At 40.6% G+C, this 19,551-nt stretch overlaps 1 protein-coding gene across 9 annotated transcripts in view; it reads right to left on the bottom strand.

Moving 5' to 3' along the window:
- The window catches only part of LOC6585562 (fasciclin-2), a 91,999-nt gene that overhangs the window by 3,400 nt on the left and 69,048 nt on the right, over positions 1–19,551 (bottom strand). For 8 of the 9 annotated variants that reach the window (XM_044011631.1, XM_044011629.1, XM_015160952.3 and 5 more), the window contains 4 exons: positions 14,832–14,995; positions 8,375–8,499; positions 6,809–8,299; positions 6,559–6,742 (listed from right to left, as the gene is read on the bottom strand). In XM_044011631.1, coding sequence (XP_043867566.1) covers positions 6,559–6,742; positions 6,809–8,299; positions 8,375–8,499; positions 14,832–14,995 — 1,964 coding nt within the window. Of the gene's footprint in view, positions 1–3,075; positions 3,335–6,558; positions 6,743–6,808; positions 8,300–8,374; positions 8,500–14,831; positions 14,996–19,551 lie in introns of those variants that run through there. The other variant, XM_015160950.3, reaches the window with a different exon arrangement.

Here is a 19,551-nt window from a genome sequence, read left to right as displayed (position 1 = left end):
TTATCAGAATAAATATGTGTATAAAATATATTTTATATTTTTGTATTTTAATTTTAATTTTTTTTTCAGTATTTTTGCATTATTTTTCAGAAATGTTAAATTTTGTACAAACATTTACATTTTTGTGTGTGTATTTCAAATAATAATATAATAAACTTAAGCATTTTCCATTCAAATTAAAACTAAAATTAAAATTCAATTTTAAAATTTAAAACAATTCACAAATAAAATAAAAAAATAAACAAGTTAAAAAAGAAAAACATGCTGCTTTCAAGGGCAGGTTAGAGTGAGAGAGAGAATTAGATAGAGGCAGAGAGAAAAGGAGTGAGTTAGAGAGAGAGAGAGAGACAGTTAGAAGTGAGATAGCAAGAGAAAATGTGAGATAAAGCATGTGTGAGAAAGCGCATGATGAGGAGGCTGCAAAGCAACAAGGATTAAACATGAAATGCCAATAAGCCAAATAGAAAAGAAGAAGCAAAATATGAAGAAGCTGAAGAAGAAGAAGAACAAATATACAAGCAAAAGCAATTTTTTACAATTTGTACAAGACGTGTGTGTATATCTGTGTGTGTGTGTGTGTGTATAGAAGCTGGTATACAGAATGATAACGATAACGATAACGATAACATAGGTTTAGTGCGCTCCAACAAATTTAAAGTTTTGATTAGTTAACATCAAATTTTGGATTTCGAAGTGCTGATTGAATAAGGATATATATACATATATAGTATTTATGTATGTACCTATCTAATTTAGTTAGACTACAGGGAAATTTAGTTATTGTTTGTTTAGTAACAAAATTTATTTAGAATGCGTTTTAGAGCTGATGCCGTTTGTATTTGGTTTAGTTAGTCGTTTTGTTATATTGGAATCGAATGCGTTTTCAGATTGTGTTATTTAAGATCGATTAATTGAATATATAAATAAATATATGCATGTATTAAGATATAGATAGATAGAGAGAGAGAGAGAGAAAGAGAGAGAGATAGAGAATAAACTAGTATTAGTTATGATTAATATGTATTTAACGAGCTAAAGTTGTTGCATAACCATATTACCTGTCGGCATTTGATTGGGCTGCACGGCCGTTGGTTGGTCGTACGATAAACGAGTTATCGATAACAAGAGCTCTCAAGTTTTTCTTTGCTTAAAGTTGTCTTTATTATCCAAAATGAACTTTGCATAATTCGATTTCAATTTATCATTTTTATTTCATTTTATTTATCGACTGCTTACAACATTTATATGACACTTTTTTCTACTGCTTGGTGTGTGTGTGTGTGTGTGTATGTAGCATGTGTGAATGTGTGGGAGAGCAGAACTGTCTCTCCGATCGTAGAGTACTCATGTTTAGTAGCATTAAAATTGAACTGATGGCTGACTGACTGTCTGACATTTAGCTAAGTGTTATAAAACATTTATGTACAGTTGGGCATTAGCTATCTAACTGCTTGATCAACTGCTTGCGCTACAGGATACAAAAAAAACATATCCCCCTTTATGGAGATTACGATACGATCTGCTCAGCAACGTTAGGCGGGCTGAATTATTCACTAACTATAGTAGATATACTATATGTATACTGATATATAGATGTATAACTTTTGTATATGGTAAAGTTACAAATTGGAAATATAATTCACGATATATATATGTCTATATATATCAATATTTGGCTAGAAAAAGTTTGGGGCTTTCGTTTGACTAAAAATTGTATACAAGGAATATTTTTACTAAATTGAACTCGTTTTTTATCTTATTTTCTCTTTGCTAGTTTTTATAGTTATAGATCATACATATATATATATGTATCTATATACGTATATGTATATGGTTTATAAACCTTAAATTTCATTGAGCACAAACATTTACATTAAGCTAAATACACCATGTGAAAAAAATTCGTAGTTGGAAACATATGTTGTTGGTATTTCTTTTCATTTTTGTGGGGGTTTTATATATGCTTAATTACTTCAGATTAGCCCTCAATATGGTATTACTAAAGTTCTTAGTTACTTTTATTAATTTATGTATTTTATTAGATTAATTTTTTCGTTTTCTTTCAGTTTCTTATTGTCCCCTAAACGTATACGTTCAATAGAGAATAAAATGTAAAACAACTCAAATTCAAACTACCCGAAACATAAACTGGAACAACTTGGGCTTGTAATAATTATAACACGGTGGTGTGGTCTCTTCTTCTTATACCTTCATCATCATCATCATCATTATCTGCTACATCTTCTTTTTGAGCTAAACAGAAAGGAAGCCTGATACAAAATTGAAGACTTCTTCATATATATCTGATGTAAATATATATATGTATGTATATTTAACTATAACAGAGCCTGGTTATCTACATACCCTCTCCGAAAACATAAACAAGTGAAAGAATCGATAACAACAATAATTGCTTTTGATTGGCAGTGCTTTAAACCACGTGGCATTGGTTTGGTTTTTTGTTGGTATTTTGCGGTATTTTTGGTAAACAGCAAACTGAGTTGCATCTGACGGACAGCTAAAACGCTAAGTTAATTTAAATTTTGGTATCGGTTCGATTTGGCTAAGTACATGTATGTCCGGGTGACATAGAGCCAAAGTTTTGAGAAATATATATAAAAATGTCCACAAAGACGACTCTTAGTAAGAGACCTTAGTGAGCCTAATTTTATATGGTTCTCTCTAATCAAATGGCAAATCTTCTAGTATATTTCTACAAATCTCTTTTATCGATAACTTAAGTAGTAGCTTAACTATAGTTATCGGCAAGAGTTCGCTCTTTTTTTGGTCACCCCATAGTATGTGGCTATGTTGATGTGTTGGTATTAGCTTTCTTAGTATGTTTTGTAGTATTTTTCTCTTTTGGCATTTAGCGGCTTGTTTGTACATTGAATGGAATCATCATAGTGTCTATTGAGCAGTTATTTTCGTAATATTCTAGTGATAGTTAGATAATTAGTTCTCATATGCTGTGGCTACTATAGCTTAATATGTATGTTAGTATGTCTCGGTTTCTGTGTGTGTATGTATGTATGTAATTAAGTATAATTCATATTTGGTTTTTCGGTATTTTTGGTATTTTGTTTTTCGTTTGCTTATTATTTATATACAATTGTCGATAGATTAGGAAAAAAAAACACGTTTAGCAGGCTTCAAAGCAACATCAGATTGATCCGCGCATGCACTGCTTGCTCCACTGCTTAGCCAGAGCGCAGACACATCGAGAGCAGCAGCAGCAGGCCCAGCGGCAGCATTGGCATCGCCCGTTGTAAAGCAGTTTGTTGGCCAAGCAGTCGATTCGTGGCGCTGCTTGATGAGTACGGGTAGGGTTTGTCTGTGTTTGCGATTGGTGGGATAAAGGCGAACGGGCAAGGGCAAAGGCAGAGTCAGAGGCATAGGTACAGGTACAGTTACAAGTCGGATATAGGTTCAGGTACAGGTACAGGTAGAGGTACATTTGTTTTTGTTGTTTGTTGAATTTCATTTCATTTTTGTTTTGTTGTTAAGCATTCGATTTTGTTTTGTTTGGCATATATCACACAGCGTAAAAGAGAGAAAAAAAAACAAAGAAAAGTAGTAGAAGAAAAATAGGAAGAAAAGGAATCACACAAAAGAAGATTTTGTTGGTTGGTTTTTTCATTTCATTGCATTGAATAAGTTCAAAAAGACGACGACGACGATCAAAAAGACGCTCAAACATGATGTGAGTGTGTGTGTGTGTCTAATATATATATATGCGTGTGTGCGTGTTTGTATTTGTTTAAGTATTAGAGATTAGTAGGTGTATTTGTTTGATTTGGCATTGCTTTGTTTACAGTTTGATAGCTACGCTCAAAGTGTTTACTGTTTGTTTTAGTATTAGATTAAATGTAGTTAATATATTGTATATATATATATATATATATTATATAATATATATATACAGACATAAAATTGTAGTTAGTATAGGTTAAATTAGTTATTTATACTAAATTATAATTTATATTTATAATATATGGAGCATGAATATGATAATGCAATATGAAATGAGTGCGATAGCGAGAATGCGAAACAGAGAGAGAGAGAGAGAGAGAGTGAAAGACAGAGCGAGCTGCATAAAAAGTTCACACACACACACACGTACATGTACACACATAGACAATGATTAGCAAAAACTAGTGATGATAGTCTTTCAGTACACTTGTTCGATAGTTCCAATCGATAGTTTTGCTAGCTAAACACGACGAGCAATATATGTATAAACAACTAATAGAGCAAGACATACACACACACACGCGCGCAAACTGTAGAAAATAGTGAAAGAGAGAGAGAGAGAGAAAGAAAGACAGAGAGAGCGAGACAGGTAGACAAACATAATACACAGATGCTTAACAAAAATATGAGGAAAAAAAAGAAACAGTTGCAAATTTGTTTTTCTATATTTATTTATTAATTAATAATGTTTTGTTTTTATTTTGATATCATCTTTGTTGCTTAATACAAAAATTTAACTAAAGAAATTGACAAAAAAAAAAAAATAGTTAAAATTATAAATGGATGAAGCACAACTAAGCAAGTTAAACGATATAAATATGCAAATATATATATCTGTTTATCTGTTATTTATATATTTATATATGTATATATAATTCGAGTTTTATTACAATTCTTGATTTTTTTGTTTTTATAAATATTTTTTTTTTATTAAAAATTTGTTATTACAAAAATATGCATTTGAAACGTGAAAAACTTTTGTGATTAATGCACACACACAAAAATATAAAAAATTCATTAATTCAACTAAATTATGAAAAAAAAAAATTAAAATAATAAATTTTAATTTTTTTTTATTTTTCATTTTAAAATTAATAATTAAGTAAATGCTTATGAATTGTAGTAGAAAACACAAAAAAAGTTCAGTTCACACAAAATATTACAATATACGGTATACAAAGGAGTTGGGAGCATGGGAGAGCGAGAGCGAGAGAGCGAGAGGGAGCGAGAGAGAGAGCGCGCAGAGCTCACAACACAATTTGACGTTGACACTTAAACAAAATGGAATTCTGTGATGTTTCATGTGTGTGTGTGTGTGTGTGTGGGTGTGGGAGTGATGATGTATTTGTGTGTGTGTGTGTGTGTGAGTGTGAGCGGGACAACACTTGTGAGAAATGTTGAGCAAATATTTACTTTGCATACTTTGCTTGACTCTTAGCTCAGTGTAGAATAGAAAAAAAGGGAAAGGAAAACAGTGTTGTGCAACGCCAGTTGAAAGTATGCAGTGAACTTGTGCCAGGGACATAGTTCACATCATATTTTACTGTTTTTTTTCTTTTGCTGGAATGTCAATTTATGGGAGGTTGTAACGGTGGGCGGGGCTGGGCGTGGCACAGAAATTAGCCTTAGTTCTTTTAGATTAGCACAAAAAAGAGAGCATGCAAAAGGTTCACAGCGAAATGGAACGAAAAATGCGAAAAAATGAAACAACTGTAAATTACACAGTCAGAAATAACTGGGATACTTTCTTGCAGAATTATCGATAGAAATCAGAAAAAAGTTTATAGAGAGAGAGAGAGAAATAGAGAAAGAGCAGAGTGAGCAGAGAAAATATTTTGGGTTTTACACTGAACTAAAAACAAAAAACTAAAAAAGAAAGTAGAAGAAATATACACTACAAAAAAATTGTATGCAAAAGTTATTGTACTCGCTATAATTTATATATATATACGTTGGATACGTTCAAAAATAGTTTTATATATATCTATATATATATAAATTTATGTATATATATATATATCTGTATATTAAGAGATAGTATGCATGTATATTCAAGAATTTGCGTAAGTATTTTTGCTGATTTCGTTTTACTCAAAGCTATACGCTATCGATAATGAGTGATCGATAATGCTATCGTTGCAAAATTAAGGATATATTTGATTGATTCTTACAGATTTCGATGTTGTTCTTATCGAAAAGCTAATAATGATCGATTTAAGGCCGAATAGATATTAGATATTCTCAGTTTAGAGTGTTCGATAATGATATCGTTATAGATTTTTTTACCCGAGTTTGGCTATCGATAACAACAAACCACAATAGTGTTTTACTATCGATAAGGGGTGATTATCGGCTTTTAGTTTTGGTATTGTTTTTGATTTTGATAGTTATCAAGTGTGCTCGCTATCGATAACGTACGATTGATAACACTATAGTTATCGAATTCAGGCTAATGTTTTTTGTTTTTGTTTCTGTTATTCTCGATAGATATTTCAATTAAATTTAATGCAAATGGTTTATGATCATTGAAAGACAAAAAGAAATCGAACCGATTTATCGATATACATGTGGATCGCTTCGATTTGTTTTCGCTTTAGGCTAACATTGTGGTTAGGGCACTAAGTAGGGTAATGCTGATTGTTGTGGCCAGCGCAATGATTGTTGTTGTTGTTGCTGTTGTTGTTGATGTTGTTGCTGTTCTTGTTGTTGTGATTGTGAGTTGTTTGTGTAGCGAACTGACGCCAGAATTGAAACCAGCCGAATAGAGCAACGTGCCCAGATTGTTATTAGCTGAATCGGACTCACCTCGTGTCGTTTTCATAATGATCGATGCCGGCGACGAATAGCCAATGGCATTGTGCGCCTTCAGCTCGATGCGATAGTACGTGTTGCCACTTAGATCGGTCATCTGGTACGATGTGGTCTCAACCACCTCGACCGTATTGCAGCGATCCTCTAGCTCATGCCAGGTGCCAGCCATCTTAACGCCCTGCAAATCGATATCACACATATGTAAGCACAATCGAGCTACGGATTTCCTTTGCTCTCCACTTACCGGACAGTACTTGATCTGGTAGCGGTCGATGGGCTCGCCGTTGTCGGCGGGCACACCCCAGCGCAGCTCAAAGTGATCGGAATAGGGCGACACTACCACCGGCTCTTCCTTGTCGTTCTGCTCGGGCCTGTGCAAGGGCTTGGGCTCCTCGGGCGCCGAGCGACGCGGCGTCGACTGCTGCTGATTGACGCCCCAGTTGCCCAGGCCGACCTGATTGCGTGCCGCAAACCGGAAGCTGTACATCGTCTGTGGGCGTAGTCCCTCAACGATATAGGGCGAGTCGGGTGACCAGCTGCGATTCAGGGCTGTCGACCAGTCCGGATTGTTGACCTCCTTGTACTGCACGCTGTAGGCGAGAATGGGCAGGCCGAGCTCTGTGGGCGGACCACGGATGTCAAAGGTAATGGTCGTCGCGGTCAGCTGGCGTGGCACTGCAGCTGCCACAAAGTCCGGAACGCGCGCCTCCTTCAGCTGCATGTCGTGCTCGGCGGTGCCATGGATGTTGGTCGCAATGCACTTGTAGGCCGAATAATATTGACGCGTCACCGGATGCACGATGAGATCGCTGCGTGGGCCGGTGCCTTCGATTTTGAGGTTCGTGTCGTACATGTCCTTGATGTTGCGTCCATTCCAGCGCCATTCGATGGTGGCGTTCGGTATGCCCATGGCCAGGCAGCTCAGGTTGGCTATGCGCTGCTCCCAGCTGAAGACTGGCGGCAGCTCCTTCATGTGCGAAAAGTCGGGTGGGAACTCGACAGCAATGTGCCCCGTCTTGTAGGCCGTGTCGCCCTTGTTGCTCGCAATGCACTGGTAGAGGCCGTCGTCGGCGCGCTGAGAGCGAGCTATGCGCAGTGTGCCCGTACTCTCGCCGCGCTCGTCATCGAAGTATTGCTCGAGGGTAATGCGCTCGTCGTCCATCTGTATGCCGGGCGTGTACTGCTGCTCGGTGCCCCAGCGACGGAAGCTGATGGCCGGTGCGGGGCGTCCCTTGCTGCGGCAGGTGATGGCGATTTCCTTGCCACTAACGCCCGTCACATTGTACAGCTCGTAGATGGAGGGACGCACCAGCACATTCAATTTGGTCTTCTGATCGACGACGCCGGCACCGTTCCTGGCTATGCACGTGTAGGTGTCGTAGTCCTCCTGGGTAACCGAGCTGATGGTCATCAGGCCCGTCTGGGCATTCACCGTGAAGCGGTCTGCCGTGGCCACATTCAGCTGCACCGACTGCTTGATCCAGCTTATTTCCGGCACGGGCTTACCAATGGCCGTACAATTGGCAGCAAAGGGCTTGCCCTCGACAGCCTCCAGCTGGGCTGGCAGATGGGTTATCACCGGGGCAATGTAGACCTCGACGCGTATGGTGCGCTCCAGCAGTTCGCCTGTCTCAATAACCGCGGCACGGCAGGTGTAGATGCCATCGTCGGTCTCGGCCACATTGCGTATCAATAGGCCATGTGTCTGCACCACGTACTTGGCATCTGTGCGTATCTGTGTGGGGCGAGGCGGAGGGAGATGAGAGATGCAGTGGGTCTGCTTCAGCTTTATATATGTATGTTTACTTACCGGGTCGCCGTTGCGCAGCCAGTCAATGGTTGGATTGGGATCGGCTTTCACCTCGCACTTCACCACATAGTCGGAGCCGAGTATTGGAAATTGATTCTCTGGCGCGTTTGTCCAGGTAATGGCCACTGCAATGAGAAGACGAGATGTCAACAAAGCTTGCCTAACGTGGCGTATACGCAATATAATTTCAAACAAACTGTTGAGGGCACAGGCCAAGAAGCCCCAAAAAAGCCAAGCCCCACGCCCCACCCAAGTCCGAGCTGAAATCTTTGATATGTTCACGTATTTGTTAGCCCTGGCATTCAACTAAACCAAAACATGACCCAACATGGCCAACAACAAGTTTTTGCCGCAATCCAGCGGCTCTTGCGCTCGAAGGGTCACTAACGAGCCCGACGAATGCGACGCTGTCGGAGGACGTCGCTTGTCGTCGTGGCATGCCAATAAATCTCTGTGGCAGTAGCAGCAGCACAAATTGCAAAAAAAAAAGAAACGAAATAAATGGAAAAAAAAACTGCTAACTCAAATTCCTAAATCAAATACTTGAGCACAAACACAGCAGCTCGCAGCGCTCAGCTCGCAGTTCGTAGTTCGGACACTCGGACAGCCAGTCAGCTAGTCAGCCAGCAAATCGAAGCTGAGACAGCCAAGTTAAGGCGCAAAGTAAAATATTTTTGTAGAACCAACTGTTTAATATCCGTACAGTAGCTGCTCTGAGCTGGGGCACTTGCATGCGGGGCACGTTGCAAAGAGCAGGAGGACTTCTCACGAGGACGAGCTGTGCAGAGCTGTGCAGGTGCAGTTTTCTTGGCACAGTTCAGTGACTTTGTGCGATTCATTTGGCTTAATGATAGCAATGCGAGTTTTTGGCATAGAAATCGCATTGCCCTAAACAGCCATAAATATTGACAAATTGCTTTTGGAGCAAATAGTAAAGGATTTTCGAGTTGCTCTATGTGATGTCATGTGAAGACCCTCAAGTGAGATTCTCAACAAATTTTCTCGTTTGCTTCGAGCATCAATATATTCTCTGGTAGCTTCCATGAGCACAGTCAAAGTACAAGTCAAAATTGCTCGACTGCAATTGAAATTTGATTTAGGCATTCAACTTTAATTTCAAATATTACTATTAAATAAGTTACCATATAGTTGAATTGAGCTCAACTGTACTCAATGTGGGATCATGTAAGCAGTGCAGTTCAATGAATCTCGATAAAGCAGTTCAATTTTTAAGACTTTAAATTACATCTAAGTCGATCCCGAGGTAGTATGAAATTGAGTGTGAATTTCAAGTTGTAAATTCTAGATGCTGATTCTTTGCTTGGGGCTCTTCTCTATAATGTGTATAAACAAGATGAGTTCTAGTTTAGCTCAACTATAAGCTGAAGGGTAGTACGTATCTCTGTGCCGAGCGAGCAGCAAATGAAAAGCAATCTAGTAAGTTTTCTAATAGATTAAATAAGTCAAAGTTTATTTTGCCCAGCTGGGTAAGCCGCACTGCAACAATAATTCCTACTCAGCAGCGAGAGACTGGCGTCTAATCAATCACACAGAGCTCTAGTAATCCTGCCCTCAAATCTTTCAAATTTCAGTTAAATGAATTTCATATTTCTGTCCCAAGTCACGTAGTTGGCGCAGCTTAAAGCAATGCTCGCTGTTCGGTCTCGCTTATCCACTCTCTCTTGCTCTTTCTCGCCCCCTCTCTCTCTCTCTCTGGCTCTTGCTATATCCATTTCCAACTCGTTGACTGTTGTCACAGTTTGGCTGATTGTTTTTATTTAGCTGTTTACTGCTGGCGCAGCTTTTGGGGCCACCCAAAATGTCTGTGGTTACCGAGACCCAAACAGAAATCCAATTGCTGCTGTCTGATTTTTAATAACTTGCTGCAGTTTCAATTTTTTATATAGCCTACATATATACACATATATACACAATATTTGGGTGGAGCAACTTTTTCAATAAGTTGCGAGTCGATGCCGGTGTTTGGTTCGTGTCCTTTGGCCTGTGCCCCGACGCTGTCCTTGTCGTTGTTCAAACTAATAATGAAATCGTAAACTAGTTCATCTTTTTGCTTATTTTCCTTTGCTGTGTGCTTCGTTGTTGTTGTTCTTGTTGTTTGTCAGACGTCAGCGAAAAGTGTTTGCACAACAAAATCTCACACGCAGCGACAATGCTGACAACAACAACAACAACAACAACAACTGCATTGAGGCGAAAGCAGCTGCAGTTTGTTTGCCGTTGGCTTGAGCTCAGAGTCCGGCTAAGGAACATTTTCAGACAGCAACTTTTATTTATTTTATGTGTTGCACACAGAGAGAGAGAGAGAGAGAGAGAGAGAGAGCGAGAGAATAAGAGAGGGAGACACATGAGGCATGCCAATAAAATTGGGAAATGGAAAAATGTTTTTTAACACAACTTCCCGTTTGGCTTTGGCCATAAAAAGGCCGGACAGCAGGATTTGGCTTGAAAAAAGACCTTTTGCACCCACTGCACTTGCTCTCGCTCTCGCTCTCCCTCCCACTCTCCCTCTCTCTCTCGCTCGCTCCCACTCTGTGTTTGCTGTGTGCATTGTTTGACAGTCAACAGACAGCTGAGTTAGATAGACAGATGGCTTGTTATTACACTGATTTATAAATAAACTGTAAATATTTGAGCTGCACACACACACACACTGGCATACACACTGGTACACACACTGGTACACACACTGGCATACACATGCAGCTTCATCATCCTTATTCTGCTCTTGTTGCGCTTTGCTCTGCGGCCGCAAAGTGATCTGCACAATTTCCGCTCAGGAAATAAGGCAAAACTTCTGTAACATTCCACTCCATCAACAAGACGACGTTGCAGCCCTCGCTTCCCCGCCTCCTCTCCCCTTGACTGCAACACGGCTGCCACTTAGACTACCTCCAGCTATATATCATATATTTTTTATAAATTTCTCCTCTTTTTTTTCCACTTAGAAACCGACGCCATGGAAATGCAGCCAAAAAGCTTGTTAAAGCGCTCAACTAAGTTGGCCAAAATACAGAAAGTGTTTAGGGCCTCATCGGAGAGCTACTCAGAGAATAATTTATATTTCGCAAATTTCTGTCTTTTGCTTTTTATATTAATAAACTTATTCCAGATTTGAGTTTCTTTGAAAAATATTTTCTCCAAAAACTAATCACAATTTGAATTTTCCATAAAAAATTTGCAGAATATTCGATGTTAAAGTGTTTCTGAAAATGCTAACTTTAGGCTTAAGTTCCATCACATCTTTACGTTTAATCTGTGGCCTAAGGTTTCTGGCAGTGCCAAATGCTTTCAAGAGATTTGTGCAGTTTAAAGTTGAGGCATAAAAACATTAAATTTCACTCCGCCTCGGCAGTTTTTCAATTAGTTAACTAGGCAGTGGCGACCGGGCCAAAGGAAATCGGCTTAAATGCTTACTCAATGAAAAGAAACAAGAGTTTCAAATATTTATGGAATGTCAAATATAAAGTGGACACACACTATCAATTGGCCTCATTAGGACGTCTTTAATTTTAATCGAAATCAGAGAGCTTTAAAAGAGACAGACAGAGAGAGAGAGAGAGAGAGAGAGAGAGAGAGAGCGAGAGAGAGAGAGAGAGTGGTGCAGGGAGGGGCACGGGGCTGGAGGACATAGAGTCAGAGTCCAGGGCAAAAGTTGAGCGCACTTTTGGCAACATCGGAAGTTGCCATTGCAACGGAAGTTTGCTTGCAGCATATGCATTTATTAAGAGCATAAATATTGAAATATTAAGCTCTCAGTGCCACAAACAACAACAGCAACAACAACAACAGCAGCCGAACCAGTCTCCATGTGTGTAAATAGTCGGATGGCACCTACAGCTGCTAGTTGCGACTGCCTGACAAGAAGAAGGGGTAGAAGAGGGAGAACAAGTAGAACTACAGCAACTTCAACATCTATTCGCAATATGCACTTCTCTCTATGCTCACTCTGCCCACTCCCTCTCCCCTTCGCCCTCCCCCCTCTCACACTTATTTGCTTAGCTAAATGCAACTTTTGAGCTGTCAACATACAATGACAGCCAGCCACCCACCCACCCACACGCACGCTCGTTATCGAGCTGAGTTTGCTATATGTATAATTGCAAGTTTAACAACACTGTCCACATTGTAAACGAATACATCTGAATGTTAAATCGCAGCAGTTCAAGTTCGTCGACAGCTTAAACGAGTTTAAAGCAGCCCAAGGCGACACAGTGCGCATTAGCCAACACTGTTGCAGTCTATAAGCATTTCTTTTATGCTTTACAGCACTGTATCTTGAATTAATTCAGTCTTGCACAAATCAACACTGTTTATCCTGTAAGCAGCTTGTATCCTTTACACATGGCAGACTATGCAGACAATGGAATTATTGTTAAAATCTATTGTAGTCTTAGCAAGCACTGTTTGCGTTTACCAACACTATTCGCAGTTCGCTTAAAATTACAACGCTTTAAACTATATTGGATAACTGGCCGTCGTCGTCATCGTCGTCGTCGTTTTCCTTGCCGTTTACATAGCCTTAGCTGGCTTGACTGTTTGGCATTGTTCAACACTGTGTATTGTCTTGTTTTGACTGCGCCTGGCTCGACGCTTCGACATCGTGTACACACAATAGCCAAAATAAACAAAATATGGACCATGGCTATCCCGTTGGGTCAAATCCCAGCCGCCTTCTGTTTGTGCGAAAACAACGTTTAACAACACTGGCTTGGTTTGCCCTACCTTGCCTTGCCCTGCCTAGTCTTGCCTTGACTTGGTTGCCCTGGCTGCTTGGCTGGCTGGCCTGCCTGCCTTAAATTCTTGCGTATCAAAATATTTGATTTTATTTCAAACGCATTGCATATACTACGAGTGAACTACCTACTGCTGGTCGAAACGTAACGCTCGGGATACTGGGAACTCTAGCTAGTAAATTCCTCACATGTGCCAGTGGGAGCGCGGGAGGTAGAGGCAGAGAGCTGTTGGCGTTCTGTTTGAACAATCGATGTCGGCTCCTGTCGAAGCGTTAAAAGTTCTTGCTGGCGGATTGGGCAAGGGGTGACGAGGGCGGGGCACCTTAGGGCTGGTGGATGGGGTGATAGGTTGCACTGGTTCGTGTGCACTTTAAATTGCTTAGAAAAATCAATTTCGTCAAAGTTTTTCAGCCAAGAGCTGGTAGCGACGCCAATGCCACTTATGCGCACTTTTCTAAAGCTTCGCACAGCAAAGTTAACGAGCCAGCAAACTGTGTGTGTGTGCATGTGTGTGCATGTGTGTGTGTGTGTGGCACTTGTTGTGCTTGAGCATTGTTGCTGTTGATGCTGTTTATTGGTAACGTCTTTGTTTGGACTTCCATCCATTTGAGCTGTAGTTCTTTTGTGTTCGCTCACAATGCATCAATAAAATCGAAATCAAACTAAAATCAACGTGTTTTCCTCTTGGCCAGAGCACCGCTGTGCACAACTGTACTTGAGTGTCGCTGACACACACAGATGACAAAAAGCTGTTTGTTTTAACTACTTTATGTATGTATATTAAATTCTATTTACTAGCAAATACTTGATGCGATCAAAGGGCTTTTCTCCATTGTCTGTTGCCATTTATGTCATTTGTAAAATGTTCAAAATGTTTCTTATTTTGGCAGGGATGGATAAATATTTGAGTATGACTCAGCCTCTCCTTCTTTTTTATCAGTTCAGAAACAGAAACATTCTGGTTGAACTACTTTGATTATTATATTGGGTGTGCAGCTTAGGTGGCATGCTTGAAATAAAGGATTTAAGGATAGACTTTTTGTATGAGAGAGATTAAGAGAGAAAGAGATATAGAGATACAAGTTGAGATACACAAAAGAGATAGAGAGATAGATATAGAAAGATAAGTGAGAGACAGAAAGTAGCAAGAGCAGGCAGTAAAAAGGTTAAGTGAAAAGAAAGAGGCGAGGCGATTGATAGAGAAAGGAAGAGAAGTGGGCAAGACAGGGATGTTACAGGAAAAGAGAGAGAGGGAGAGAGAAAAAGTGAGCACAGGAGAAAGGAAACGAGATTTAAGAGATATGTAGATAGAGTGTGATAAGATCTACACAATAAGAGAGAGAGACAGAGAGAGAGAGAGAGAGAGAGAGAGACAGAGAGAGGGAGAGAGAGAGAGAGGGAGAGAGAGAGAGAGGGAGACATAGAGAGAGGGATAGCAAGAAAAAATATCTTTAGAGCTGCAATTGCTTAGGTTTACACTTATGCCAGAAAGATAGAGAGAGACAGAGAGAGATGACGATAGAGTCCTTGAGAGTTATCTCTACTGTCAGTGCAGCATCCCAGATAACTTGATTGGGGCCCAGTTTGCCTGCAAAGTTCCTGGGCCAACACACAGATGGCGCTACTTACACACAAGCGGTGGGTGTGGCTGTGTGGGTGGCCAGGTGGCCAGGTGGCCAGGTGAAGAAAGTATTGCTACTTACCATAAGTTTTAATCGTAACGCTTGTTTGGAGTATTTCGGTATTAGCATATGAAGCCGTGCAATAATATTTGCCGCCCATTTCGCTGGTGAGCGCGGTAATCATCAGGCCCAAACTTTCGCCGGGCAGCGTCTCCGTGTACATTGGCGGATGGTTGCGTCCCGTGCTGTGGCAGCGAGCGAGAGAGCGAGAGAGAGAGAGGGAGATAAAAGAAATTGTTTCGTATTATTAGTAGAGCATAATATGAAAGTTGTTGTTGTTGTTGTTTTGTATAATGTTGATGCTTATGATTATAATAATTGTTATGAGCATTGTCGTTGTTAGTAGATTGCGTTTCGTTGTTGTTGTTGTTGTTGTTGCTGTTGCTGCTGTTGGGTTTTCATCCTTTGCATCTTTTCTCATTTGCATGCCACGCATTCCATTTCCCACTTTGCGTTTCCTTTTGGTCATAACAATTACAGAAAATTAAAAGAAAATTGCGTTCTGGGGCGTGGCATCATATATATCCGTTTTACTTTTTTATTTTAGCTTAAGCAACAGTTTTTATTTTTGTTTTTGTTTTTTTTTCCTAACGGGTAACATCATTGCCCTGAGCCCTGAGGGCAACATCAAAAGTAACATTTTTTTCGGGTCGGAATCTTAATATTTGTATAAATTCTCTAAGAAGTTGCAAAGCTGAGAGGCTCTGGGCATATTTGCAACGCTTCTTCTTAAAGTGTGCCAAATAAAAATTGCTGAAGATTAATGGTGCAAGGCGAGTGTGATACTCTAATCGATAGTCAGGTTGCAGCCGCTGTTAAAGTTATCGATAACACGCACATTTCTCAAAGATTCCTTGGGATTTGCCGTATGAGTGGGGAATACTCTGATTTTTTCAGTCCATTGGGGTTATTCACAGTTCTAAGCGGCAGGCCATTCATGAATATTTGGCAGTTAATGACAATTTGCAGTCGGACATTCGATTGCAGTTAACAGCATAAACTATTTGCATTCGTTTGCGAACTTTGAACTTTGCGCGAAATAATTTGCACAAATTTCGCAATTACCCTGGCAACCCTCGCCGCCCTGGCCAAATGTGCATGTGCGACAAAACAATTTGCCATACGCGCAGGCGTTGCGCATTAAAAGTTTTCGCCATCTCCTGCGCCATTCGCTATGCCGTTTGCAGCAGCAACTGCTTCGCCTCCTCCTCCTCCTGCTCCTGCTCCTGCTTCTGCTCCTCCTCCTCAATACTTTTTGGATAAAAATTGCCAAAAAAAACTAGGAAAATACTCGTACATAACCATTGCCTGATGCCAAGTGCCGAATGTCGAGCAGGAGGAGGCGTCGGGGCGTGGCGGGGGGATTGCTGTACAAGGCACGTACTAATTAATTAAAAAACTTTTGTTGCGCAAAACTAAATATGCATAGCGGTTATTATTATGGCTTCACTTTGTAAGCCTAGCCAGTAAGCCCTCCCACTTGTCCAACCGCCCACCAAAAAAAAAAAAAAAAAACTCCATCTGAAAAATAAAACAGACTGGGAAAGTTTCGAGCCAAACGTAAATGAACAATTTTTGGCTATGGCAAAAGTTTTTCCAAACTGAACCAGTGACTGCCTAAAGCTAAAAAGGCATAAATACTAAATAGTCCCAAGCAGCGAGCAGCGAGTAGTGATTGGAGACTAACGACTAGCAATTCCTTGCATACTTATGTATGTAACTGACTCAGGCAAAGAGAACTACTAGGAGAAGGCAGCGAGCAGTGGATTGTAACGAGAAGCTAGTAACGAGTAGCGAGTGCAGTGCAACGAGTAGCTAGAGTTTGTATCGACGAATACACGCAAAAGTAACGAGTGATACGTAGCGAGTAGCGCGTAGCAGATAGAGCTATATAAAGTGAACGAGTAGCCTTATGCACATTTTTGTTAAACATCTATGACATATTAAGTATTCGTCGAATACTGAGCACAACGAGTAGAGTAACTCTCTCTAGTTGTTAAGTTCAGCAAAACATTAGGCGTACAGTGCAATCCGGCTATAACGACGCTCAAACGATCGTCGATATACCCGAACAACGCTTTTCTAGGGTCCAAAATTTTCGTCGCAATAACCATACGGGCGCTAATAGCGTTATAACTGTTATAGCCGGACTCTACTGTATTGCCTAAATATGGTATTGTACGCGGTGCAGTGACTTAGAGGAATGAAGAAGACTAGCGAGTGAAAAATAGCAGGTAACGCCTAGTCAGTAACGGTTAGCGAATAGTTGTGTGAAGCGATGAATAAGATCGAGGTTCCAGTGGCGAGTTGAGCTCAAGTTGTTGAACAGCGGGTTTCGATTTATCGATTTAGCATATATACTAGATAATCATAGTTAGCTAAAGTCATGAGTCTTAGTTACTTTTTTTCTTTTTTTTTAATAAATTTTATTGCAGCTTTTGTCCTTAACTCTATAGCGCATTTTTCAATAGACCTTAACTACCTTGAGTTCTGCAATCGTCGGTATCTTAAGGTCAGTGTGTAGGGCTGCGCTTTAGTCTTAGTTCCTAGCTGACGTCAAAGAGGTGCTCAGAATAATGATTGCTAGTGACTGAGCAAACGAATACCAAATTTCACTCACTCTAGTAGCAGAGTGTAGTGCAAACTTTGAACAGCTCCTATGCAATATGAGAAATCGACCTAGTTGAAAGCACGACTCTTAAATCAAATTGAAGACAAGTCAAATAAAAGGGATTGCATTTCGTACAGCCCATATTTATTGTATATAAATAAAAGCATTTTTCATAAACTATAAACAAGCATTCGAAAAGGGAACTAGGCGCAAGCATTGAATCTTTGCTTTGAGGTGCTTAAAAACTTTTTACTTCAACTTGACTGCAGCTTAACTTCGACTATTGTGTTTGCCTTTGACAGTGCCACGAAGTTTGTGTGTGTGTGAGTGAGTATATGTGTGCGTGTTATGGAATTCGTGAGATTGAGCACAGGCTGCGTTCGATTTGCAATTCGCAATTGTTGCCAAAAAATGCAAAGAACGACGCGCTATATGTTTGCCTGACAAAATCACACACACACACACATGCACAATACGCGACCCACACACACACACACAAAGAGAAAACATGTTTGCAGCATCGAAAATTATGCTAACAAAAAGTCTTCAGCGACAATGCAAAATAAAAATAAAATTTTTGGTTTTATTTTTGCCTCTTTTCTCTCGTTTGTTTTTCTCCATTCGTTTACTTTTTTTGGGAAAGCAAAGAAAAATTGAAAGAAAATAGGGAAAAAAATGGCAACCGCAACGCACAGCGGAAGACATTGCGGGATAAATTTTGCTGCATATTTGCGCTGGATTTTTAATATTGCGCCAAACGGCGCGCACACAGAGAGAAAACTGGAGCAAAGGGTGGAAAAACGGGGGGGCTGTGGGCCGGGGCGGCAGGAGTTAGAGGCGCCAAGGGGCGGCTGAGGCAGCCGAAGTCAAGGCAAACAAACAAGAGCGAAAAACAGTTACGCATACGTAAAAATCAAATTTTTGATTGTCTTTAGGGGAATCGAGAAAGCATAAGAGGCAGAGAGAGAGAGAGAGAGAGAGAGAGAGAGAAAAAAGGGACGAGGCAGGGAGAGAGGGAAGTTTGTTAGGGGTAGTTGCTGTCGCCATTTTGGCGCCTTGCGGCAGGCTACGACATTTTTTATTGCATTTCGTTTGGCTAAGATGCGAATAAAGATGTTATTGTTCTGGCCTGGCTTTCAGCTCGCTTCATTTGTTGTTGCTATTGAGCGCAGGGCGCGGGAGGGCGCGGGCGACGCTTAAAGTCTCAATGCAAGTCAAGTGCTGCAGTTTGGCCAAAGGACGAACGCTTCAGCGCACAAAAGTTGTGTCAAATCAGGCACAATTACGATGTACCAAAGCGATTGACTCGACTGATAGAGAGAGAGAGAAAGAGAGAGAGAGGGAGGGATAGATAAAGAGAGAGAGAGAAAGAGGAAGAGGTTGAGAGAGAGTGCGTCAATGAAAACTGCATAAGAGCGAGAAGTTTTCATAGAGTTGAATTGAAATGGAACAGACTAACGATTGAGCTGAGTGAATAAAGACGGTAGTGGTAGAGCTGTAGATCACAGGCAAGTCAGATGCTACCGAGTGTTTAAACCTTGCCAGATCTAAACACTTGCCCCTCTATCTGGAGATAACTTTGCACAGCAAAGGTATGCACAAGTCCCCAATCCAATCTTCAAGTCTCTAGCTTCGAATGCGGCCGTATGTAGAGCAGGACCCTTTCACTGAGTCGAAAGTCTCCAATGAATACTAGGGATTATTATAGAGCTAATAGGTCAAGAGGACTTCACATACGAGAGCCCTACGTCTGTGTATTGCCCCTGTAGCTCCACCACAATGAGAGAAGATTGATTTCAATTTATAGTTAAGAGTCGTCATCGATCTGTCAGTAGTTAATAGCCAGGTTTGCTGATGATAGAGCCTAAGCAGAGATCACTTCAAACAGAAGGAGCTGCGCTAGATAGCTGCCAGAGTAGCTATCAGGGCAACGCGCTGCACATCCACTCAGCATTTCGATAAGCCGCTCGATGTGTGGCACTACATGCTGCAAGCTTGCATCAGCAATGAGCCGGTGCGGCTCAAAAATCAAAAGGCCAAGAGACGCGCCGGCTGCCAGCCACAAAGCTCGATGGGCAACTTAATCGCTTTAATTAACTGTAGCTGCAGCCTAACGTCCGACAAATGCTC

This window comes from Drosophila mojavensis, unplaced genomic scaffold, assembly GCF_018153725.1.
Source record: "Drosophila mojavensis isolate 15081-1352.22 unplaced genomic scaffold, ASM1815372v1 contig_136, whole genome shotgun sequence".
NCBI classification, from domain to species: Eukaryota; Metazoa; Arthropoda; class Insecta; order Diptera; family Drosophilidae; genus Drosophila; species Drosophila mojavensis.
Note: the sequence above shows the minus strand (reverse complement) of the source record. Positions and strands in the feature narration are given on the sequence as shown.